The following is a 26,431-nucleotide window of genomic DNA, read 5'->3' on the forward strand; positions in this document are numbered from 1 at the left end:
TAAATCTATTTAAATTTGGGACCAAATTTTCATAAATAGTTTCACTAGAACTTTAACTTAAAATTTTTTGCTAAGATTACAAAAAAAACTTTCTGTATAACATAGTTAACTTACAAATATTTTAACTCTTAGAAATATTTTTTGACAAAATTATTTGAAACATGGAATGATAATTTTTACTTCATGTTGGCTGTTCCATAATCAAATCATTTTACAAAAGATCCCAGACTTCATCCATTTTTGTAAGGGTATCTTCTAGTCAAATCATTCCCTTATGTGCTTCATGTATCATTGTTTTTTTGTTCTTGGCAACTTTCCTTTAATTGCTCACTGGACTTATTGACACATTCTATGGCTATACTCATGATTTGAATAGTCTTCCATCATCTTTATCAATTTCATGAAATACTACATGTTTGTGAGACTTGCAAGTTCACTTTGTAGTGAATTTTCATTGCACTTGCATTGTGTTTTGAATGACAATCTGCAAGACACTGTCAAAGACAGACATTAATGTAGGAGGTGTTGTGAAGTGGGGAAGAATGTTTGAGGAGGGATTGATTTTTCTTTTTCTTTTTTGGCTGCACCGTGCGGCTTGTGGGATCTTAGTTCCCCGAACAGGGATTGAACCCACGCCCTCAGCAGTGAAAGCATGGAGTCTTAACCACTGGACCACCAGAGAATTCCTGGGATTGACTTTTTAAAGAGCACTTTTTGTAAGAGTATTTTATGATCCATTATCATAACAGTATGTGGTTAATGGATACTTGAATTCCGAAGATACTCTGATATGTAAGAATTTAGTATATGATAAAGATTGGCTTTAAAAATTAGTGGAAAAAGTGGATCATTCAATGAAAGTTTTAAAAAATTAAGCACAAAAGTTAGAGCCCTAATATACCAGGGCCAGAAGCCTATGTTTCCTGCAACTTGTGTTTCCTTAGAAGAGGCACAGACCCTTTGGCTTGTAGTAACTTAGAATATTTTAATGACCAGATACTTCCACACTGTGGAAGTCACTCAATTTCCTCATACTAACTTGACTGAGAGGATTCTTTCACAAAAATTTCGTATGTCCCAATAACACAACAAATGTTCAGTTTACTTTGTTCAGTGCTCTCTTTTTATTTGACAGTCACAGTCGGGCTTCTCTACCTTACTACCAGCATCTGATTTATAGACCCTAGTAACATTTTGGGGAAGGGTTCCTTTCAGAGGAACATGATAACTGACAGAAATATTATGGACATCCCAACTGATGTGCCACAAATGGTTACAGATGTACCATTTAGATGTAGCCTTTAGAGTAGCACTAGGACTTGGAGTGGTGGAGCTCAAGGCCTAGTGACCTCTGGCAGGCTGTTAAGTAGCTTCCTCCATTTAACCAGGGCGCTGTACAATGATTATCCTTTTCTTTCAGCGCCATGAAGTAAAAAAAGTTTGGAGAACACTGTTCTAAGCAATTAGCTGGAAACAATGAGAACGAGAATAATATGCAAACATAGAGTCATTTGGTTTAGGGGAGAGAATGGATAAGGGGGCAGATTAGACATTTTCTTTTTGAATTCACTTCAGTTCTTTTTTTTTTTTTGCGGTATGCGGGCCTCTCACTGTTGTGGCCTCTCCCATTGCAGAGCACAGGCTCCGGACGCGCAGGCCCAGCGGCCATGGCTCACGGGCCCAGCCGCTCCGCAGCATATGGGATCCTCCCCGACCGGGGCATGAACCCGTGTCCCCTGCATCGGCAGGCGGACTCTCAACCACTGCGCCACCAGGGAAGCCCCTTCAGTTCTGTTTTCACGTTAGATTTTATATCATCAATGTGGTATCTACAGTAGTTTCAGTCTTCTGTGTTTTCACTTGTAAAGAGTCTTCTACACATACCCAGATAAATTCCAGGAGGAATAAAGAATTGAAAAATAGTCACAAAATAACTAATAAAAAAATCAGAGGAAAACATTTGATAGAGGGTTAAGCACAGAAACAAAGAAAGAAACCGTAAAGAAACATGTTTGGTTATATTAAAATGATCAGTACATCCAAAACGTCTAAGAACAAATGAAAAGACAAGGAAATTGAAAGATGTTAGCACTATATATGATTTGCAGTAATATTCTACAAGTAAAAATTATTCTAACATAAAAAGACTAACATCCCAATAGAAAAATAGTCAAATGACATCAGGAGATGACCCACAAGTGAAGAGCTGCAAATGGCCAACAAAAACATGAAACAGTCAGCCACAGATATAAATGCAAATTAATCAACAATTGAGAAAGTTTTTTTACATATGAAACTTCACAATTTTTCTTAAGTTTAGGGGAAGTAGGCCCCTTATATTAATGCTGGTAGTTATGTAAAGTGATGCTCATTTCTATAGGTCAATTTTGCTATACATAGTTTTGCCAATAAATTTTGAAGTCCAATAAATTTTTAGGAATTTATTCTGAAGAAATTATCAGGATGACATGAAGATATGAAAATGATGTTCATTACAGCTTTATTCTGTAATAAAAATTAGAAGCAATAGAAATCTACAAAAATGAGAATAAATAATGAATTATGGATTATATGAATCATGGGCAATCATTAAAATAATGTCTTTGAGGAATACTTAAGGTGTGGAAAATATTGTCTATGTGTTTCTTAAGTTGCATAATCATTATTTCAAATATACTGTATTTCATCTAAGATACTGTTAGTCGGAAGAGGCAGCATTTTCTCTGGCACTAAGTAAGAAAGGAAAACAACAATAAAAGTAACACCGAAGATGTGGATTCTGATAGGAGACCCTACCATAAAGCTAGAACAACCTCAGAGTCAGGGTAAATGTCCCATCTGGAACGGGACCGCAAAAGAACCAGCTGATCTTCATTCAGACTGGTTTCGGTTCCTTCCACCAGCATGGTGCAAAAATCTGCAAGCAAAGAGAGAAGTTAAAGTGTTTACAGTTAGTAGTTCCCCCAGATAAAAGCAAACATCAATTCCCTGGAAGAAATGGGAAGTAATGCAGGTTAGACGGCAATTTTTTTTCTAACTTTGACAGTGATTTTTTAAGACACCATTTATTCTAAAATGAATTTCTATACCAGAGTTGTTAAAAGTGAAAAATTATGTATCTAGAGTGAAAGGAATATATCATATACGTACTATTGGAGGGAAATACTCCAAGATTTAGCAGTGAATTCCAATCTGTTATATTGTATATGTATTTTACAAAATTTCTCCACAAACATTTATTACATATATTTGAATGCTTACCTTAATTAGAATTTCCATAATTGTCTTTACTTCATCTTATTAATTTGATCTCCTCTGCTAGTATATATATTTTTTCTTTCTTTTTTATTTTTGGTACGCGGGCCTCTCCCGTTGCGGAGCACAGGCTCCGGACGCGCAGGCTCAGCGGCCATGGCTCACGGGCCCAGCCGTTCCGCGGCATGTGGGATACTCCTGGACCGGGGCACGAACGCGTGTCCCCAGCATCGGCAGGCGGACTCTCAACCACTGCGCCACCAGGGAAGCCCTGCTAGTATATTTTGAATCACTACCAACCTTTGGTAATGAAGCTCAGACATTTTAGACTTTTTACAGGACTTTGGAAAAGGCTATGTTTATTTTGGTGGCAGATCTGTGGGTTGTTACAGTTAGCAGGTATATGAAAGGTCTTACAAACACTGGATTCCTGTATTGAGAGAGGGGGAAAAAAGGAGGCGTGGTTTAAGAGCACAGTCTCTGGAGTGAGAGAACCATGTTCACATTTCGACTTTAACACATCCTGGTTGTGTGACCTTAGGCAAGTCATGTAGTCTAAGACTCAATTTCCTCATTTTTAAAACTGATTATGATGCAGTTGAGAGAATTAAGTGAAATAATGTAAAATGCTGTCATATATCCCTGTCACCATCTCTAAATCAGGCTGTATGAAACCAACTACTTGATAATGTGATTTATTTTTAACATCCCTTTGTTTTTCATTGTAGTTACCCTTAACAATGCTCACGCATAAGAGAGACCTTGGAAAATCTATAATCTCTTCAGTGCCTCCTTTTTGAAATGATATATTTCCCATTCCAGCAAATAGAGAAAGGGAGTGGACTGATTAACATAACTTTGATGCAGAAACCAAACAGAAAGGGAAAATTTATAGGGCAAGCCCCCTGAATAAATGCAAAAATCCCAAACAAACCAAAATGGTCAGCAAGCCAAACTGCAGCATCTGAGTAAGAATTACATATCATGACCAAGTTGGATTTATTCCAGGAATGCAAGATTAGTTTGACATTAGAAAACCAATGTAACTTGTCCCACTAACAAAATAAGTGAATTTAATATGATCATCTCAGATAGATGCAGTAAAACCATCTGATAAAATTCCAAATGCGTATATCCTTTCATAGAAAAGTAATTCTTAGAAAAATAGGAGTAGAAGGGAACTTCCTAAATCTGATAAAAGATATTTACCAAAAATCTAAAGTAAACATCATATTAATGGTGAATGCTCTGGTATATCCTGACTGGGTGCAGTTTTGAAAGCCCAGAAGTTTTGACATCTTTATTTCTATAACTGGTTGTTCTTCTTCACCATTAACTACTTTTGTTCTTTTGAAACTAATGTATTCTCCCTTTTTATTTGACTTTGAAACAGTATACCTTGTTAGTTTTTCATCTCTCCTAAATTACTCATTTTATTATTAGTTTTGCCCAACTATTGTGTCCAAAAATTATTTTTATGCTCAGTACTTCTACTTCAAAGAGGCAGAAAATCTAAATGTAAATTTCTTTTTCTCAATGTGAGTAACATTGAGATTAAGATCCTGATTATGACAGCATTCAAGAATTATCATCCGTGGAACTAGGGTAGTGTCAGTGATTAGAGTGATGTCAGCCTGACTGGAAAGGACCAGCTGTGATTCACCAACAGAGACATTAAATCTTGAAAATGATAGTCCAAAATCAGTCCTGTGTTATTGCAATGTTCCTTAATGTGACTCTAAATATATAGGCTGGTATAATCTTTTAACAGTAGGAGTCTTACAAATTAATTTTTTGTGGTATATATCTGGTATCATTGAGGCTCTGTTGTGTGGTGTAGATCCCTGGAAGATAACAGGAGCAATAGGGATGAGAAAGAAGCAGACAGTAAAGAAGAGAGACTGGTTATGAACAGTAATGTGGGTTGTTGAATCCTGTTCGCACATTCGGAGAGCTAGCCGTGAGCCTTGTTGATTGGCCACTCATTCTGCTATTCATCGTTATGAATTATACATTGTTTCACATTTAAATAAACCACATTTCAATATATCCCATTTAAATAAAACCACATTTTCAAAAGTTACAATGTATCATATCTAAGTAAAACTGCCTAATTATATAAATTTTCATTTTCCACTATGCTTAAATAACATGGAAAAATCAAAATCACTTTTCTTGGTTTTCCCCAAGAACAGCTGAATATACTTAAAACACTACTTAGTTATCGAACAGAACCTTATATATGGACATTGGTGGAATAAATATTGCCTTATGTAATTTAAATGTCTGGAGAAGAATGCTCTTTTCATTATGTTCAGAAAAAAATATGTACTATAATAAAGTACAGTTGACCTTTAAAATGGGTTTGAATTGCATGGGTCCACTTATATTCGGATTTTTTTCAACAGTAAATACTACACAATTCGAGATTGGTTGAACTGGCGGATGCAGAACCGCAGATACTGAGGAACCGAGTATAGGTAGGGCTGACTATAAGTTATACTTGAATTTTTGACTGCGCAGAGGATCGCCACCCATAACTCCTGTATTATTCAAGGATCAACTGTATTTCATAAAGTGTATCATATTCTAGTATTAGATTGGTACAGAAAATTCCCATTTACCTGGAGTAATTTTTTAAAAAATTAATATTCCACTTACCTAGGAGTTATAACCTGATTTAAAACTAACCAGTTTTCAAGGAATACAATAAAATATTCACAGCTTTAAAACTATGGGGAGATTAATGACTGATGGCTCAGGATGCAACTCAGAATCTTTCAGTGCCTCATTTCAAGGCTTATTATAAATCAAAAATTGTAGTTATTTGAGTTTCCTGTAAAGGTCATGAAAGCTGTGTTATGTATACTCTCATGTATTTTCCTGTAATCCTTTCCACCATTCTTATGGGCATTATAGAAAAAAGAGCTCGAAACTTATCCTCCTCAGTTGGAAGGTAGACATGAAAATTACCCTTGTTATTCTAAACCAGAGAAAGGTCTGTGGAACACCTGTCTTAGAATCATTTGGGGTACTTGTTAGAAACGCAGATTCCTGAATCCCTCACCAGACCTGCTGAATCACTGTATCTGGGAGAGATCCCAGGATAGTAATAAGTTCTCCAGGTATTCTGATATTTAAGTTTGAGACCCACTGCCACAAGACTTCTGAATATGAGATATCAACCTTGGGAGAATTATCAGTGCTAATTCCTCCCATGAATGTTGATATAGGAAAAAGTGACAAAGATTAAAATGGGTGTGTTACTTCCCACAGAGTACAAGAACAGGAAATAATATGTTCAGCCATCTCCCAAAGGAATTTTAGAGAAAAGTTGGAAACAGTTCAGAGCTATTTCCTTCATGTTTATAACATCATTGCTTACATAATGTATAGATTTTCCAACGTTTTTTTCCTTATTGCTGTGAAGTGACATGAAATTAGCTGAGCCTCATTTGTTTCCTTTGGAAAATGTTTTTATTGTTTTAATGTTTTGCTTTTACTTCAAACACTCTACTAAGTGTTTCTTCAGGATTTCTTTCCACTAAATATCTTGAGTTTTCAGAGCTTTGGTTGTGATATAGTTATATGTTTTCATTTCAGTTCTAGTCATAATTGTTACCACTGGGAACAGAATATAATGGTTTTTAGAAGGAACTAACTATTTTTATTTCATTTTACACAACTGTGGAAAGTTAAAAGCCTAATAGTTTTATTTGGTCTATTTGTTTTCTCTATGACCGTTGAACATACATAAATTCTTCCTTAACCATCTCCCACCTTCCCCTTCAAACCTTGTGCCCCTCTCCCCCATCCCCAGTTTAAAAGAGTCGGCCAACAGCATTTATTGAGCACTCATCACACTATGGGGAGTCACAAAAGAAGAATATAGGCTCCTTCTCAAAGTTCTCTATTACTGTTGAGAGTTCAGTCATTATCCAAGTCCTGCAACGTCTTGCTCCATATCTCTACTACCCCCAAATTTGCAAAACTCACTTTTGCTCAGGGACAGCCTTCACCAAGTCACCGGCCAGTCATGAGGTTTGGCCTTACTTTATCCTCCACCTGTCTTCTCCAAAATGCTCTGCAGAGGTGTGGGCTGTGGGCCTTTTGTGGTCTCCAGCTTCACTGTGGGCTGTTCTTGGGTACTGCTGATCATCGGTTGTGAATCCTAGTCTGCCGCTATACCTACAAGAGAAGTGAAACCAGACCCCTTTCTCCTTGCTCTCATGACTTTTCCGCCTCCACAGAGTGAGACACTACGACACGGTGAAGGTAATTTCAGAACAGAATTACAAAGTAGAAGAGATAAGGGTTAAATTTTGCAGTTCTAGTTTGGATTTTCACCTGTATTACCCAGGAGATGAGAAGACCTTAAAGGCCTTAAGCTTTTAGATGGAGAAAGTCACCTGAATACTCCTGCCTGTTCTGCCTTCGGGTTTGTAATATCACCTCAAATGGATTTCCTTCTTTGAATATTTCAACTGTTCCTACTTCTCCACTGAAAGGGACCTCGTTGTTTAAACTTCTTCCTCCCCACTCATACCATACACTGTCCAATCAAGTAAGACCACAGGCTTGGTCTGCATAGGGAAGAAACTTCCCTGCCCAGTCTCATGTGCACGTGTGTGTGTGTGTGTGTAGGTGGCGGATGATGGACAGACTGTGGGTCCTCCAATTCATGTTTCTGTCCAGGGCAACCGTGAGCCAGTGGTTCTTTTGCTAATTAGCCCATACATTAAACACACATGTGCACACACACATTCAGGTAGATTGTACTGGACAGTACGAAACTCATATATGGAGAATAGAATATAACCACAATATTAGTAGCTCTCATGCCCTGTCTGGGAAATAAATAGGTCTGTGAAGAACTGTTTGACATCTTTATTGATCTCTTCAGGATCCACAAAAGAGCTGGACTAGCTCTTAATGACTCTGTCCTTTTCACAGTGGTCACGTTGTACACATTGTTTTGTTTGTTGTTTCAGAATCTGCCTCAGAAACATGGGGATGAGGGTAGGAATAAGTTCACCGGTTTCTCTCTAGGGTTGTCAGACTTAGCAAATAAAAATGCAGGATGCCCAGTTAAAATGGAATTTCAGATAAACCATGAATAATGTTTTAGTGTAAGTATGCCCCATGCAATATTTAGGATATACTAAACAATTATTTGGTGTTTATCTAGAATTCAGATTTATCTGGGCATACTGCATTTTATCTGGCAACTATTCTTATCACATCTCCTTGTTCATCTCTAGTCTCATGGCTACCATCTTAGACTAGGGGCTCTCATTACCTCAAGCTTGTGTTTCTGCATCTGCCTGGGTTGCCTTCCCAACACCGCTATCCTCTTCTGATCTGCCCCATAGCCTACTACACACTAATTGTTTTTTTGGTGATACTTTCATTAGGTTTCTTTTCCACATAAGAAATTACGACTCCTATTGCTTTCCAAAGTGATTTTCGATCAGTGTGCAATTGTATACCAAATTTTGTGGGCTTGTGTGTATGTATGCATTTTCCTTAGAGGAACTTTTTTTTTTTTAATTGGGATCTCAAGGAGGTATCTTCAAGATACATAGAGAACTGTGGCTTATACAAAGAAACAAAAGTAGGTGAATTTAGAAAAATGTACCTCGCCTCAATCATGACTTTTGCTTTAGATATCAGTAGTTTGAAAGCTCCCTCATTATATCATTCGACTTCCACCAACATCTTGCAGAACAGGCAGAGCAGGTATTATTTCATTTTAAAGATAAGGTAACTAAATCCCAGAGATGTGAACTGTAAAATCATGCACAACCATCACATGGCATAGCCAGAGTTTGAAGAGAAATCTGTCAACTGCAAGATTATTTCTCTCTCTGCTTTTATGACCACCAGCTTTAAAAACTATAAAAGCAACATCTGTACAATACTTTAAACAACAGTTTTAAAACCACTTTGTATATATTTGAGCCTCACAAAAGTTCCTCTCTGAAGAGATGTCTTTATTTCCACCTGTCTGATAGACCTTGTCATTTACACACCACAAATATTTGGTATTTGGCCATTTGACCTATAGGGATAGCTTTTCACTGTGGTTACAATGGTAGAATATACCTGTATTCCAGTGCTGCTATTCCTCAGATACCTAGAGACTATCTTTTAGGGTAAGTTTCAGAGACGATTTATAAGTCACAAAATAAAATCATTTTTAATATTTTATGTTTACTCATTTAAAGCATAAAAAGGATATAACTTTATTTGGTTATTCATCTATCCTATTTTGATTCTAAATAATTTCTGTCTTTATCCACAAAGAATATATTCTAAGTATATAAGTTGAAGAAAGAAAGAAAGAAAAGCTTCATTTGCTTCCTAGGCCTCCATACTTGACTGATTTTCCTACTACCTTTTTAGCCTCACCTTCTCAGTGGCCCTGCTGGCATTTTTTTTTTTTTCTTCTTTTTAATCAATCCAGGGACTTCTCAGGATTTAGATATCATATATACTATCTGCAGCCCAGACATTCCCCTATATGTGCAATTTTCATATTTAATGGTCTAGATGAACATTATCTTATATGTTTAAAAGTCATTTCAAACTTAACATGTCCAAAACTGAGCTTCTAATATACTACCCCACCACCTACTTCTAAGTCATCCAGAGCTCAGGAAATGGCAATTCTGTAATGCTCAGAAAAAAAAAGAGGAAAAAAAAGTATAGAAACATTCTTAACCTTTCTTTCACACCCTACACTTGGTCTGTCAGCAAATCTTCTGGGCCGCTTCTTCCAAATTTCTCTGCAATTTGATCACTTTTCACCACCTCCACTTCCTCCTTCCTACTCCAAAATCACCATTACCTCTCACCTGGATTACTTCAAGACCCTCTAATTGGTCTCCCTTTCTGTCTCTGCATGCCTAACAGAACAGTCAATGTAGGATCATGTCGCTCTTCTGCTCAAAACCCTGCAGTAGCTTCCCATCTCACTCACAATAAAAGCCAAAGTCCTTATAATTACTCAGGCCACGTCTTCTAGTGCTCCCCCCCATGGCCCCTTTCCACCCTCTTCTCATCCGACCTCCTGGATGGTCCTCCTACAGGGCAGGCCTGCCTCTGCCTTGGGCATGGCCTTTTCACTTGCTGTTCCTCCTTTCCTAGATACTGCATGGCTTCCTTCTTTCTTCCATGTCTTTAATGTTACTTCCCCAACACTTTCAGCAACCTTCCCTGCCTTATTTCTCTATCACTAAATATTTTATTGGTTTATCTTGTTCATTGTCTATCCAGCATATAGAAAGCATTCAGTAAATATTTGTTGAATGAATGAAAGAATGCAAAGATGATTTTCCTGTGCTGAAGATATTTTTCAAAATGTATCATTTATTTTGATTGCAATTCTAAAACTGGTTTTCACAAAAATAATTTGAATAATCATATAAGTCTGTAGCCTTCTGATTACTTTGAGGAAGTTAAAAATATATTTGAAAACATAGTTACTATTAGTAACCTTGGGTATAAATATAAAAAGTAAATTTGAAGAAAATATGTGTTGACAGGATTACTAAATCTGGACAGACTTCCTTAAGAGGGGATTATGAATACAAGTGTAGGACTCTGAGCTGTGAAGAGAAATTATGAGTCATTTCAGACAGAGGAACTCCTATCAGATAAGGCTTAAAGGCAAAGAGTGGCTTTGCGGTGATTGAAAGTTAGTAAGTTGTGATAAAAGTTAATCACATTAGTACTATATTGATATTTATTAAGGATTTACCATTTGCTAGCATGGGGCTAGGGCTAAGCATCATGAGTGGTAGGTACCTTTATTTTCCCATTATACAGAGAAAAAAGAATATCAAGGCTTAGAGTAATTAAGTAACTTACCCATTGTCCCAGAAGCTTTAATGGCAACGGTAAAACTACTGCAAAAAGTCCTGTAATGAAGCACCATTTTGGAGGGCAACATACCATTTCCCAGGAAGCCCAACACAGCCAGGGTTTCCTCTACCTCCTATTGGAGCCTCTTTGGATGAACAACACATGAAGGAGCTGGTTTGCAGTTATGATAAGTTGTGTGAAAAAAACACACCTTTAAACACTGGACACGCACACCATGGTGTGAGATGCTCTCAATATAAGAAGCATTCAGGAACAGACTGAGTGAAAGAGTAGAATGAAGTCTCCCATCAGAATCTTCCTGTACCTACGGACACCAAGGGGGGGAAGTGGCGGGGTTGGCGGGGGGTGGTGGAGGGATGTTGGGAGATTGGGATTTATACACTAACATGTATAAAATACATGACTAATAAGAACCTGCTGTATAAAAAAATAAATAAAATTCAAAAAAAAAAAGAATCTTCCTGTACCAACTTAAAAGTTCTTTCTTGTCCCTCTCTCCCAGCCCCCTTATTCTGTGTGTGTAGTTGATTTTGGGTATGCCACTTCATGTGATACAGTCGTGCCAAAAGCCAAGCAGCTTTGCTGGTCTAGAGGATTATTTAATTCTCTACAATATTGAAAGTCATCTTGTTAAATATTTATTACTTCTTGTAGCATATCCACAGCCAAAGCTGGTAGAATCAGGCAGCACGTCAATCATGGGAATACGTTCTTCAAATCTCTTCAGAATTAATCAACAAAAGGGATGGCCTCAACTGTAAAATTAAAAAATACCGTTTGAGATGCAGGCAAACCATTTTACCAAGACAAGGAAAATGCTCACTTTAATTCAGTCTTCCGCCTTTGAGAGTCCTTGTCATTTTAGTGTGACTGGTGACTGGGGGTTGTCATGGAAGAGGAAATCCTTTTTCAGAATGAGAGAAGATGTTCTGTGTCTCTCTTAGTCAGCATTGACTCTGTGTCCCTCATGCTGAGAAGAGTTCTCCTTAACTCTCTTCCCACTCTAGCTCCTTGAGGTGCGGGGGGCATGCTTCCGTCAGTATAAAACAGTGTTCTCAGCAGGGGTGAGAGTGACAACATTCTACCTCGCAGGATAGGAAAGCAGAATTTTGGGAGTTTGGATTGAGTGTAGTTAGAAAAACTTCCTTCTGGAGAATCTGTTACATCCTCCTAGGAGGTAATTTATTCCCTTACTTTCCAATTGATCATTATTGGTTTAGAACAATGGCACTTGATAACTGTTCATTTATTTGAAGTACTAACTTAGGGTTTCTCACCCTGCCTGAGGGCTTTTGAATAATATCTAGTCCGAACGTGTCCTTTCTCCTGTTTGCAATTGCTGGCATCCACCCAAGATGTTCCTTTGGGTATGTGGAATGGGGACTGTCTCAAAGCTTTGCATAACGGCTGAGGGGATTTACTGAAAGAGCTGAGAATAGTATGTCAGAGAGACTGTAGCTTGAATGCCTGCCATGCTTACAGACTCCCTTTGAAAGAGGCTGCCCCAACTGCAATGCCCTAGAAAGGCAGCAGCACAGTCTGTTTCTTTAGTACAGGTGACCATGTTGTCTAGCACGTGAGCCTTCCACCCTAGCTACAGCTGCAGAAGTAGGAGAGGACACCTGGCTCAGAGGTAGCCAATGCACAGGCTGCTCAGTGGCTTATGATATAACCTCATACCAGAACTTTCTCCAAGAGGGACTGTGGTGATAGAATTAAACTCTCCCCGCTGAGGCATTTGATTATGAGCTATAGAGGAGAACTGGCAGCTGGTAGTGGGAGCCAGAGTAGAAAAGCTGTGGTTGTGCAACTTGAATTTTGCTGCGTTCTGAGGACATTTCTGAGGGGTTGGGGCAGTGGTGTGATGGGACTGGCTCACAGGGGCCCAAGAGCTGATTGAGGGCATCTCTCCCCAGCTTTGCCTCCAGAGACTTGGGCTGGTGGGAGCGTTACACCCACATAAATTGGGTTTTGTTACACTTCAGGCCTCCTTCCTCCAGATCTGGTTGTTAAATATTTACTAGCACACCACTGGGTTGGGGGAGGGATGGTATATAGGAAGCAAAGGAAACAGTTACCTCCTCTGGGTCCTTTGTCTTAAAAACAAACATTGTTTAAGATAATATGTTAACATGATTGTCATTAAGATTATAATAACAAAGAGAAAACATGTGAAATATATGATTTAAACTACAAAACTCATAGGAATGTGGTCAGAGGGTAGTAGCTTTCCTGTTTCTGGTACCCATCAAAGGCACAGGCCCCCACCCCCAGGCCCACCAAGGATGACCTGACAAGCCGGTTAAGTCTCTGGTCTTATTTCCACATTTATTCTTTACCCCTATTACTTGAGGTAACCTAAGTGCACACCAGTTACTTAAAACCACAAGAGCCCAATGAATACAGTTTTTGAATACCCTGGTTTTTGTTTTGTTTTTAATGTAAAGAAAATGGGGCAGATTAGTACAGTAAAAATATATGTGGACTTTGAAATGAGATTTGAATTCCAATACTACTTTACCCCTTCTTAGTAGCATAATTTACTTACCTACGCCTCTCCTTAGCTGTAAAATAGGGATACAAAATAAAAAGCTCAAAGATATTTGGAAGAATTAAATGAAATACCATGTGTAAAACAACTAGCACAGTGTCTGGCACTTACTGTGTACTCAGTAACTTTTGTTCTTTTCTCCCTTCTTTAGCATATTTATTCAAGCCTTTAGAACAGCTGCTGGTATTGCTGTCAAGTCAGCAGTTGATACAATTAATTAACCCTCCACTTATATTAACATGCAGTGGTATACTGCGTTCTTTGTAACTTTATGTTTTTGTACTTAAGGTCAACTAAAATATTTTAAATATAGCCAAAATTATTACAGCCCTTTGAAACAAGCTTTTCTCTACACTTAGGGAGCTCCTATACGTCAGTCTACAAATGACTGTGCTCATTTTACTTTTGTTTTTAAACAAACATTTGAGCTATGGGCGGGACTTCCTTGGTGGTCCATTGGTTAAGAATCCACCCTCCAGTACAAGGGACACGGGTTCGATCCCTGGTTGGGGAACTAAGATCCCACATGCCACGGGGCAACTAAGCCCGCGCGCGCCACAACTGGAGAGAAGCCGGCGCGGGGCAATGAAGCACCCTGCAACAAAAGATCCTGCGTTCCTCCCACCCACGGCAGCCGAAAATAAAAGTAAAAGAAAAGAAAAAAAATACTATGGGCAAAGAATTATACTACACGTTGTGGGGGAAATGAATAAGAAAAGTGCTTATGTAATACAAAATATACAAAAAAGAGGAAAGGGAGAGAATGCATAAAGAGTTTCCTGAATATCCCCTTTAAGATAACCAGCTTCTAGATACTTAAGTTGAGTAATAACGCCTGTGTCTTTTAAATCCCTAATTTACTGTATTACATTTTATTTACTGTTAGTTTACTTAGGTCATCTGCCCTTTGTCTCATTATCACTGCTAGTACATTGAGGGTGAAATCTGCCCATTTGCCAGGAATAATTCATGGGATGTGGTGTTTCTCAGTACCAGATGATTTAAGGGGAACCACTTGCAAAAGGACTGGTTTTTGGCATATGGGCCTTAATACTTTGCCAGAATTGAATTCGTTTTGAAACAAAGTTTCTAATTTTCAAATATAGCATTTTCAAACAAATAGTGTGATGTACAAATTACCGTACTTTAGGTCATGTTAGAATAATCCACACTCTAAATCTGTTTGACTTTTACCCCATAAGTATTTTGCATCAGTGAATCATTTCTGTAGCATCTTAAAATGGTCATAAGTAATTATATAACATCCTACATCTCCAGGGCCTGTTCCATTAGTGCCAGTAAAAAAGAAAAAGTAGTAATTAGACATAATTATGTCCTCTTGAAAAGCTAAGGGTCATTTGGCCTTGATTACTGGAGGGGTTATCAGTGCCAAAGAAAAGTCAGGCAACTATTGGTTTAGGCCTGTAATTAAACATCGGGGACTGACATTTCTTGTCGCCAGAGGTAGTACCTTTTGAATAAATTTCACCACTGCCCTTCAGATAAGCTACAAGAAATACAAAACTAATGTAAGGGAGATGAAGAGAGGCTGGAGGTGAAAAGAATGACTAATCTAAATAAATATCAGCATTTAGCTAGTATGAAAAACTATTATCAGCCAGTCTGCCTCAACTCCATATATGGTGTTCAGATATAAGTTTGGGGAGAGCCCGTTTGTAACTCTGGCTAAACACACACACACACTCACCCTACACACACACCTGGTGTAAAGGGCCCACTCACCTGGAATGCAGGGGGGTGTTTTATATATTATAATGCCTGTTCGTTTTGTATAGGATGGCTCACCTGAGTGTGTGCATAACTGGCAGTGCCGCTCCAGCCTCACCTGACCACACTCAAGAGAAGCACTTGCCAGATATTTTTATCCACTTACTCACAAAGCTCCCAGTTGATTAGGGGCATCGCAAGAGTCTTCTCAAACTCCTTAAATGCCTTCCCGCGGGTCCCTGGCTCGCTGTCGGTTCTCCTCGTGGTGGTTCCTCTCTTTTCTACCCCTTCAGGGGTCTTAGGCGGGACCCGTGGGTGGGATGCGCCGCTCTGCTCTTGGGCCCCAACACTGGAAAGGGATGCCCTCTGTCAGAGGGATTCCACCTCCCGGTTGCACTCGGCAGCCGGCGGCCTTAGGGTTGGCAGCTGAGGAGGAGGAGGATTTGGAGGAGGAGGGAGTTGGCGGCCGCCGAGGCCCGGGCAGCGGGCCGCGTCCGCGGCGGGCGCGATCCGCGATCCTCCCTCGCTCGTCTCCTATGCTCATATTTGGACTCGGCTGCCAGTGCCCAGGAATTTCCCGTCATGCCTCCCGCCGCCCCGTCCGTCGCCCGGAGCCGGGGAGGAAGGGAGGGAGGCTCGGACAGCGGCGGCGGCGGCGGCGGCTCCCTGGCACTTTCATGAGCCCGCGGCGGACCCTCCCGCGCCCCCTCTCGCTCTGTGTTTGCCTCAGCCTCTGCCTGGCCGCGGTCGCGGCCCGGGAAGCCGCTCAGTCGGGTGAGTTTGGGGCTCCCTCCCCGCCCCGCCTCTGCCCTCAACGCCCGGACCCTGCCAAGTTGAGGTGTGACCCCGACCTCCGCTCCCCTGAGAGCGCAGGCAGCGCCCCTTTCAGCCTCCTGCGGGGAACCCCCCCCCCCACCTCGTCTCCTGAGCCGAGGAGGGGCGCAGGCGGTGAGGGGCGGATGGAAGGAGGGCAGGGCTGGCTTCGCCCCCGCCGACGGGAGGCGTCTGGCAGCGTGGCTGACACCTTATCCCGTCCCGGGAGCGAACCTGAGCCCGAGGGAGGCTCTCGAGCGACGCGGGCGCCCGAGGGAGGGGCGGCCGGGGCAGGGACGCCGCCCCCACCTGGAGAGGGCGCGGGGCCCGCGGCAGGGGCCATCCCGGAGTCCCCTTCCCCGCGCGGGGCGGCCCCGCCGCCGCGGCCGCTCACATAACGGGCCTGGACGCGTGGGAACGGCCAGCCAGGCCCGCGCCTCCCGCCGCGCGTCCGGGAGGGGAGTGGGGCGTCCGGCGGCTGGGGGGGCAGCGGCGGGCGCGCGGAGACTAGGGGTGCACCCAGAAGCGCACCGCAGCCCGCGCCGCGGGGTCAGGCTCCCGCGGGCCCGGTAGGTGTCTAATAGGCCAAAACCGAGCAAAACCCCGAATTTTACAGGTACCAGTTTTGTTTTGTTTTTGAGCGGAAAAAAATGCATCCGAGTCTGGTTTGTTAAGTTTCACCCTGGACTATTTACAAGTATATGATCGAAAGGTGCCATTCCTGCCTTATTTGGTTTATATGCTCGTTTGATATAAGCTGTCAAATGGGGGTAATTTTGCAGTCTTAACAGGATGATTTTTAAAGATAGTTTTCTTTAAATCATGTGGAAAATATCAGTGTGGAATTTTTTTTAACATAAGATTACTATAAAAAGTAATTATTTCAAAGTACAAATGTAGAGTTTAAGGTAAATGTGAAATTGCACGAACTTCTATATTTGTGATGAGTATCTAGTCATCTCACTTCTTAATTTTATCTGGAATGGAAGAACAGAAAATATAATTCCTCAGAGTTGAGATTTCTTAGGAAATTTTAGTTTGCTTTTGCCACCAATAGAGTAAACTGTCAAAATATGATATGGCTAACAACTAGGACTTTAAATTAGTTGAAAGCTGACTCTACTAAGCATAGATTATATTCAACACCCTCTGGTCTATCGCTTCATGTTTCCATTTGCATTGCTGGTGGCAAATAGATTTTTAAAAAATAGTTTTGTCTGTAAAATAATCTTCAGGATTCATGTAATTTATAAAATTGTCAATTCAGATTGATGGGAGATTTTTAAAATATTTAGTATTTATCGATGTTAATTTAAGTAATAATACCAATTTCATGTTTGCTTCTAATTAATATTGTTTTTCAAGAAGACCTACTTTTTAATGGATTTATATTTTAGGAGTTACTTTAGTAGCACTTCTTGGGGAACACAACAGGTTCTGTCTTAACATTTTTTCAGCAGTCTTCTAAAATATTCTGTGCTGAACGATGAAGGGTAGATTGTGACTGCCAGAGATTATCTGTTGTTTTTTCTTTTTGCCCTCCCTCAGTGATGTGTTGACTTACCTAATACTTGTGGTCAAGCAGCCCTTGAAGACCCAAATCCATAGTACTATGGCCCCTTGCCAGAAGTTTTGAAAACCAAGTTTATATTTGGACCATTTAAAGATTTATTCTTTTAATTTTGGTCCCAACTGACATATTAGTCTAATTTCTGGTGACTTTTATTAGGGCCCTATGTAAATGTCTGGATTTTTTTATATTAAAATAAGCATCTCTCTGCCATTGAGAATTTTGTCACAGTGCCTAAACTGCCTGTCTGCCAAGGTTGCAAGCATACAACCATGTAGGTTCTGAATCAACACACAGTATTTTGGCTTTTCAAGGTGCTTGGTCTAATATCTTAACTGAAATGTTAACCCATTTGGTCAGAAATCTTTACCCTTTTGCTAAACTTAAGTAACAAGAATATCCAAAAAATATCTCAACAGTAGTTTTCATAGATTTTTCTAATACAATTTTTCTTTTATAATTAAAAATAAATTTTCAACCATTAGAGCAGCTTTAGGAAATAATGCTTTTTGATTCTGTCATAATCTGGTCACAGTCCCTTTGATTTTTTTTTTTTTTTTTCTCCCTTTGATTTTTATCTCACCTGTGTTACTATAGTTAGGGATTTGGTTGATAAATTTGGTTTTGATATTTAGCTTCCTTCTCTGTAAAATGATGAAGTTGGACAGAGTCTCCATGTCCCTTCCACCTCTAGGATCCTGTAATATTGTTTTTGTTTATATAATCCTGCAGAGCCACCCACTACATTGGTTCAAACTTCTGATTGTCAACTCTGACTTGCTATACTTGTTTAACTGCTTTACTTGTAGTCAGATCTGATGGGTGCGGATCCAGCTTTGGGGAGACTGGATCTGTCTCAGGAAAGGCTTGATACCTGGCATATCACACAGATGCACACACCTGGACAGAGTTCCATGATATTAAGCTTCTGTTAACTTTTTTCCCCTTATCTAATAGCAGGAAGGGCTGGTTATGTCATAGGGTAAATAGTTAAGCCAAGCCCTAAGATGGTTTGATATTCAGTTTTGGATTTGGGTCTGGGCTAGGGATACCACTGGAGAGCACCCAAACTTTGTGTGGTTGGGTGCTAATTACTTGGGGCATTCCAGACGAAATGCCCTATATTCAGTTATGACCTTTTTCTCATGCCTTAGAGGAGACTGAATTGGACCTACCCATCGGGTTTATTCAGAATTAAATCGGCTTTGGGTAGGAGGGTAATCAGATAGCTATTTAATTTACTAGTTGTTAAGCATCTCTGGTTGCTGTACAATTATCTCAAGGCTTTACCTTGAATATTCCTATATTTTCTCCTTCCTGGGGATGATGGGTTTTCCCTTTAAAAATGCTCAGCATAGGGCTTCCCTGGTGGCGCTGTGGTTGAGAGTCCGCCTGCCGATGCAGGGGACACAGGTTCGTGCCCCGGTCCGCGAAGATCCCACATGCCGCGGAGCGGCTGGGCCCGTGAGCCCTGGCCGCTGAGCCTGCGCGTCCGGAGCCTGTGCTCCGCAATGGGAGAGGCCGCAGCAGTGAGAGGCCCGCGTACAGCACACACACACAAAAAAGTGCTCAGCATAATCCTGTATCTCTGTTCACATATTTGTATAGCATACCAAAGTCATATTTATGGCTTTTAAGGAAATACAAATGAAAAGAAAGTATAGGAAAGGTAGATCAGTAATAAATCAACCAGTTGACCTTATGAAGGGTTTTGGTTATTGCCGCATTTAAGCTTCTGTTCCAAGTAACACAAATGAACTTGAACTAGTTTTAGGAAAAAGAAAGAAAGACAGGGATTTGATGGAAGCCAAATGCACGCAGACCTTATTAGGGACCAGGGACTGGAAAACCTGGAATTTTCTCTGTCTCTAGTCTTTGCATTTCTTTGCCTCATTGTTCTCTCTTTGCTGACCTTTTTTTTTTTTTCCTTTTTTTCCTGTGTTCACTGTTGTATGTGGCTGCTCAGCAGCTGCTGGGTATTTAGGTGTCCCTCAGTTCCAAGCACAGGGAGAGACTAAATCAATAAGCCTTGACCCTGAATTCCTGAGAGAAAGAACCTGATAGACATAGCTTGGGTCACATGGATGATCTAGATTTTCTCTATGGTCTCGTCTAATTCTAGACTTCTTTGTCTAGAGACTACGCAAGGTGCATAGTACAAAGTGCAAACATTTACATGGTTTGACTTTGCATTTTTCAATTTTATGTTATGGGGTTATTAGTTCTTAAAATGTGTGTATAATTTTCTCTTGGTTGCAATGTGTGCATAGAAGAGTGTGTCACCTTCAGTGGATCCTAAGATGTAGAGCTGTTCATTCATACTGCTGCAGGAATGCTGAAGAGCCAGGCTCTGGGGAGTAAATTGAGTGTAGCACCACATTCAGGATTCAACGCATCTCAGGATCCAACTGAGTTGTGAATATCCTGTTTAATAACAACTGATCCATCCTGCAGATAATCATCTGCATATTTTCAGGAATTAATTGAAGTAAAACATAGGGTTTTTTTTTTTTTTTGCGGTACACGGGCCTCTCACTGCTGGGATCTTCCCTGCATCGGCAGGCGGACTCTCAACCACTGCGCCACCAGGGAAGCCCAAAACATAGTTTTAATTCATTAAAACTATGTAAGTGATCATTAGAGACTTTCAAAATAGTAATAGTTTAGGCACCCAGAGTTCATCAGTTTTTTTTTTCCCCCTATTTCTCACACTTCTAGCATTTTCCACCTCTACCTTTCCTTTATCTGCTGCCTGGAATACCTTTCTGTCATAACCTGTTGAAGTCCTTATGGTCTCTGTTGCTTGGTATTTTGTGAAGCTTTCTGCATCTCTTAGAATTTCTCATTTCCTTATGCTTCTAAGACATTTTTACCTCTATTGGAGCACGGTTTTACCATCTTGCATTATAAAGTCCATATGTGTTCATATTCTTCACTGGACTGTAAGTTCTATGAGACCGATGAATCATCTCGAAGAACTCTGGTAGACTGTTAGCATCCATTGTCCCAGGTAAAATGCTTTCAACCTTTCAAATGTTCTGAAGCGTTTATGGCGTCCTGCTTGTCACTACCTTTTTCTTTTGACGTTGGAGCTCAGTCACACGGCTCTTCTTTGTTGGGGTTCTTGTCTGTTTTCTAGATTTTACAGGCTTTTCCATGAATATGCTAATTTCCTGTGTGAGAATCAACTATATAGAATGATAGGATGTTTTCCTATAAATTGAGATGGCATGGGGAAGGAGAATATAGCAAACTCATGTGGAAGGAAATCAACTTTTGTCGAGTACCCAATATTTACCAGATCAGATTGGGCAGGTGTAGAAAATAATTGGAGCGTATATGAGGGGGAATAGTGGGAAAATAAAGTATAAAGATGGAAAATTAGGTTTGGCCTAGAACATGGAAGGCTTTTAATGCTGGGCTAGGAAATTTGGACTGGGTTAGTAAGCTATGAGATTGAAGTTTTCTTGATGCTGGAAATGTCATAATCAGAGTTGAATTATGGGATATATTATCTAATAATTCAGAGGATGAATTGAATTGGGAAAGAAACAATTGGACTAATAAAGAAAAGTTATAAGGGTTTTTGTTAGAGAATGAAGACGTAAACTAGGGTAGTGACAATAGGATTGGAGAAGTATTGCTGAAGCAAATTAGACAGAGAGAAACAGTTAATTGGATGTGGGGAAAGAGAGGGATGAATAAAAGGTGATGGTAAGATGTTAAGCCTGGGTGATTAGGAGAAGTGAACTCAGAGCAGGTTTATAGGTGGGGGTAAAAAGTAAGTTGTGTTTTAGATCTACTGCATTTGAGGCACTGGAAGAATATGCATGTGGAGATGTGTGGTGGAATTAGAAATGTGAGGCTGTAACTGGAGAGATTGGAGCTGGAGATAAAACGTGTGTGAGTAAGGGAGGTTAAAAATAAAGGGGAGAAGAAGAATTTGTCAACTGGAGTAAGAGCAAGGGCACAGGAAAAGTATCATAAAGAAGATACAGTTTGGTCTGGCTTTGAAAGATGCCCAGGTAGTACATGGCGTTCTGTCCATGATCTTTCCTTGTTTAGGGGACACCGCATTTACTCCCTCCACAGTTAGTGCCTGGGAAACACTGGACAAAGGGTGCTGCAGCCAGAATGACCTTCCTAACCTGCAGAATTGTTGCTACTACTTCTTTGTTTAACCCCCTCCCGTGGCTTCTTAAGGTAAGGGACTAACTCCTTAAAAGTCTTCATCATCACCAAGCTCCTCTGTGCTCTGGGCCTCCTACAAGTTGTTCAGTTGGCCTTGAACACACATTCTGCTCAGTCTCCTCCCCGTTCCTCCCTTTACGTTCCCCAAGAATGTGAAGCAGATACGATTCCCACCAGGAGGAGGACTCTTTGGCTCTTTTTGTCCTTTATGGGCAGTTTTTATTGCCATGGTCAGGTTCTTATCCATACAATAATTATTGACCATTTCCTAATCTATAATAAAATAATTTATAATAAATCACATCCCTCCCCCTTTCTTACAGAATGCTTTGCTTCTCTTATCTCTTCAAGTGTCACCTGCAAGGTTCTTGCACTTGAATTGGCCACCCTGGCCACAGTACCCTGACTCTGATGCTTGGCTGTGGTAGCCTGGAGCAGCATTGTGACCTGGCATTTGTATAATCAGGTTGCCCAGCTGTGTGCTGATTTGGAAGCAGCGAGACGATTTCTTGTACCTGACTTTCTGAAGGAAAGGAATTTATTGGGTTGGCCAAAAGGTTCATTCGTTTTTTTCTGTAAGATGGCTCTAGTAGCACTTAGTTGTCTTCAACTTCATTCGAAACAATTTTGTTAGAGTGTATGTGACAGCTGTCATTATCAACGTGCATTTTAAAAAAGACATCAAAATTGGTGAATTTTTTGTGTAGCCATTTTAATATTGAAAATGGAAAAACAACATTTTTGGCATATTATGGTTTATTATTTCAAGAAAGGTAAAAACGCAACTGAAATGCAGAAAAAGATTTGTGCAGTGTATGGAGAAGGTGCTGTGACTGATGGAACGCATCAAAAGTGGTTTGCAAAGTTTTGTGCTGGAGATTTCTCTCTGGACGATACTCCACCGTCAGGTAGGCCAGCTGAAATTGATAGCGAGCAGATCGAAACAATAAGTGAGAACAATCAATGTTATACCATGCAAGAGATAGTTGACATACTCAAAATACCCAAATCAAGCACTGAAAATCATTTGCACCAGCTTGGTTATGTTAATCGCTTTGATGTTTGGGTTCCACATAAGTTAAGTGAAAAAAACCCTTCTTGACCATATTTTCACATGAGTCTCCACTTAAACATAATGAAAATGTTCCCTTTTTAAAACGAATTGTGACGGGCAATGAAAAATGGATACTGTACAATAATGTGGAATGGAAGAGATCGTGGGGCAGGCGAAATGAACCACCACCAACCACACCAAAGGCCAGTCTTCATCCAAAGAATATGATATTGTGTATATGGTGGGATTGGAAGGGAGTCCTCTATCATGAGCTCCTTCCAGAAAACCAAACGATTAATTCCAACTGCTCCCAGTTAGACCAACTGAAAGCAGCACTCAGTGAAAAGTGGCCAGAATTAGTCAACAGAAAATGCATAATCTTCCATCAGGATAACACAAGACCACATGTTTCTTTGATGACTAAGCAAAAACTGTTACAGCTTAGCTGGGAAGTTCTGACTCATCCGCCTATTCACCAGACATTGCACCTTCGGATTTCCATTTATTTCGGTCTTTACAAAATTCTCTTAATGGAAAAAATTTCAATTCCCTGGAGTACTGTAAAAGGCACCTGGAACAGTTCTTTGCTCAAAAAGATAAAAAGTTTTAGGAAGATGGATTACGAAGTTGCCTGAAAAATGGCAGAAGGTAGTGGAACAAAAGGATGAATACATTGTTCAATAAAGTTCTTGGTGAAAATGAAAAATGAGGCTCCTATTTTTACTTAAAAACCGAAGGCACTTTTTGGTCAACCCAATACTTCATTGAGAGGACTTATTTGCACCGACTGTAAATAAAGGTTTGTAAATTATGGAGATGACTGCAGGTGAAATAGAGAAACACTTCTGGTAGAGGAAATGTGTTCTCAGGGCCTAGCTTCCTGACCAACGGTCTATCCTGGTTCTAAGTTTCTAAAAATAGTACATTGTTCCTAATGCTCGTCTAAAGTGACATGTTTATGTTCAATATACAGGATTAAGAGTAATTTCTAACTCATTTCAAAAAAGGGGACCCTCCCATGTGCTAGTAGTTGTGCTTTTAGTAGCTGTTGACTGAGAAAATACTAGCAAAAATCCACTGTAAAAATTTGAGTTTTTTTTTTAATATAAAAGCATTATCATATGTTTGGAAAGTACACATATGTGGAAATTATGACTCACAGAGTCTATAGACAACACTTGATTTCTTGCTTTGTGGATCCTCTCAGGGAGGTTCTGGTCTCAACCTTCTGCAACTCCTTGTCGTCTCCCTTTAGAGCGTGGGGGAGACTTTTGTTTGAAAATTTGAGCTGTAGCTGAACTTTTGCAATGACAGGAAAACTTCTCAACATCTTCTTTCAACAGCAATTGCCTGTTTTATGCCAGGCAATGTACTTTATGCTAAGGCCTGGCTATTATGTAGTCTCAGGGATTAGTACATGAACACTTTTCAAAAATTATATTTTCAGGTATATAAGCATCATTTTTAGGGCTATCGTGCTATTATAAAGGTGAAAATTAGTAGATGATTTGCATGCAAGTACATATCTTCTGCAGTCTCTGTTATGGCCATGGAATAACTATCTTCTATTACTATAAATTACACAGTGAATTTTTATGGTTTGTTGGGTCAGTTATTTTATTTAAAGGCAAAAACAAAAATCCAAACAAAACAAAACCAGCCAGTCCTTCAGAACATATGTTAAGGCAACATTGAAAATAAGCCCATGCTGCATGTTAGAGTCCTTAAAAAATATCAGGACAGCCCTTGTATAAATCCTAGAGCCCTGAATTTTACATTATTCTTTCATTTCTCTTGCTTCTATTGTGTTTAGTTGTCAGAGAGAGAATCTGGGCTTGGTTGCTGTTGGGAGAGATCTATAGTGACTATTGTAGGTAGATACTTCTTTTATCTTAGATTACTAGTGTGAAGTAAGGAAAGGTAGGGCCATGTCTCCCAGTACACAGTACAAGAGAATAGATAGGACAGTGGGTGAGGGGCCACAAGTGGTCTTGGAGCTCTAGGCTGACAGTTGTTAAGCGTGAAAAAGAAAAAGTGCATGCATCGTTGTCCTTGTTCCTGATTTCTTGTGTGTGAATATGCCTTCTAGTCAGATCACCCTAAGGGGCCGGGAAGAGGATGGGGGCGGGGGTGAAGGCAGAGGGTGTTTACCTATGTGCAGAATCAGTTGAAAAATTGCAGACTCATTAGCATATCTGCATTCTTGTGTATATGTTCATGTCACAGGGGAGTCAGCATAGTCACTGGATAGCGACTTGGAAGACTGGGTTTCCTAGTCCTGCTCTTGCCTAAGGCATTTTAACTCTGTGCCTCAGTTCTCACATCTGCAAATTGAACGAATTCAGATGGGCAATACCTGATGTTCCTTTTGCATTCTATAATTCTATAGAATGATTCTATAATTCTATAGAATGATTCTATAATCTCTGGGTTGTCTAAAAGTCTTCAAGTACCTTTCATAATTTTTAATGGAAGTGACATGATTAATAAATTATGCAAAATTGTGTTCTCTTGTTATGTTTGGTTCAAGCTGTTTATTTTGTGGAACTAAATATAAAGGTAATTCTGAGACTAAGATCCTATATTTGAACCTTGTAGCCTAGTGTAATTTGATCCATAAGCAAAGTTACATAACCCTTTTAAAGATTTAGTATTGATTTAGAGGATAGGTTACAATGTATTAGAAGCATCATATTAGCTATCCCATCTAAAGTAATGGCATTAAGCAGGAGAAATTATGTTGGTTGTTCTAAATGTACAGCCAAGCATTGCTTAATTAGGCGTGGTGACACATCTCAGATGGGGAAAGTCCTCTTTTATCAGGGTACACTGCCAGTGGAATTTGCCTTTGACCATCCTAGAAATATATTTAACTCTTAAAACTAGTTAATTTGGTCTTATCATTAAAGAAGAAAATCTCTTCCCTTTAGCTTTAAAGAAAAAAAACTTTACTAATTTGAGAGGTTAAAAAAAGTTTTCTCTTGCCTTTAAAATGTATTAGTAAGTTTTTCCCTTTTTATTATAAAATATTTCACCCACACAAAAAGAATACATAACGCCTATGCAAGGTATGAAGAATAATTTCCAAAAGTCTGGGTACCCCCACTCAGCTTCAGGAATGGCATGTTGAAGCTGTGACCTTCACCAGTCCTATCTTCCCTTTACTTAGAAGTACTCACAGTCATGCATTTTGTGATTATCACTTAACACAAATGATAACTGATAAGCTCTTCCTTTCTTTATAGGTTCACCATAGATGTAGCCCTACATATTTTATTGTTTAGTTTTGCATGTTTTGGAACACTACATAAATGGTATTATCTGCTGTATAACTTCCATAAGCTCTTGCTGATAAGCTCTTGCTTTTTCCCCCCATGACATT

General features: G+C 39.8%; 2 protein-coding genes and 1 long non-coding RNA gene across 4 annotated transcripts in view; 2 read left to right on the plus strand and 1 right to left on the minus strand.

The window, feature by feature from the left end:
• The window catches only part of LEMD3 (LEM domain containing 3), an 84,256-nt gene extending 78,468 nt beyond the window's left edge, over positions 1 to 5,788 (plus strand). For both annotated transcript variants that reach the window (XR_009521222.1, XM_060025163.1), the window contains one exon: positions 5,664 to 5,788. Coding sequence is in view for 1 of the 2 variants with exons in the window: in XM_060025163.1 (XP_059881146.1) it covers positions 5,664 to 5,721 (58 nt within the window). In the remaining variant the exon portion in view is untranslated. The remainder of the gene's footprint in view (positions 1 to 5,663) is intronic.
• Positions 1,537 to 15,832, minus strand: LOC132433861 (uncharacterized). The gene is made up of 4 exons (XR_009521223.1): positions 15,588 to 15,832; positions 7,252 to 7,443; positions 3,262 to 3,685; positions 1,537 to 2,917 (listed from the first exon to the last, which is right to left on the minus strand). It is a non-coding gene; the product is annotated as an uncharacterized lncRNA (long non-coding RNA).
• Positions 15,833 to 15,957: 125 nt separating this feature from the next.
• Positions 15,958 to 26,431, plus strand: part of MSRB3 (methionine sulfoxide reductase B3) — a 164,160-nt gene continuing 153,686 nt past the window's right edge. The window contains exon 1 of the mRNA XM_060025169.1: positions 15,958 to 16,195. Coding sequence (XP_059881152.1) covers positions 15,958 to 16,195 — 238 coding nt within the window. The remainder of the gene's footprint in view (positions 16,196 to 26,431) is intronic.

This window comes from Delphinus delphis, chromosome 11 (assembly GCF_949987515.2).
Source record: "Delphinus delphis chromosome 11, mDelDel1.2, whole genome shotgun sequence".
Taxonomy (NCBI): domain Eukaryota; kingdom Metazoa; phylum Chordata; class Mammalia; order Artiodactyla; family Delphinidae; genus Delphinus; species Delphinus delphis.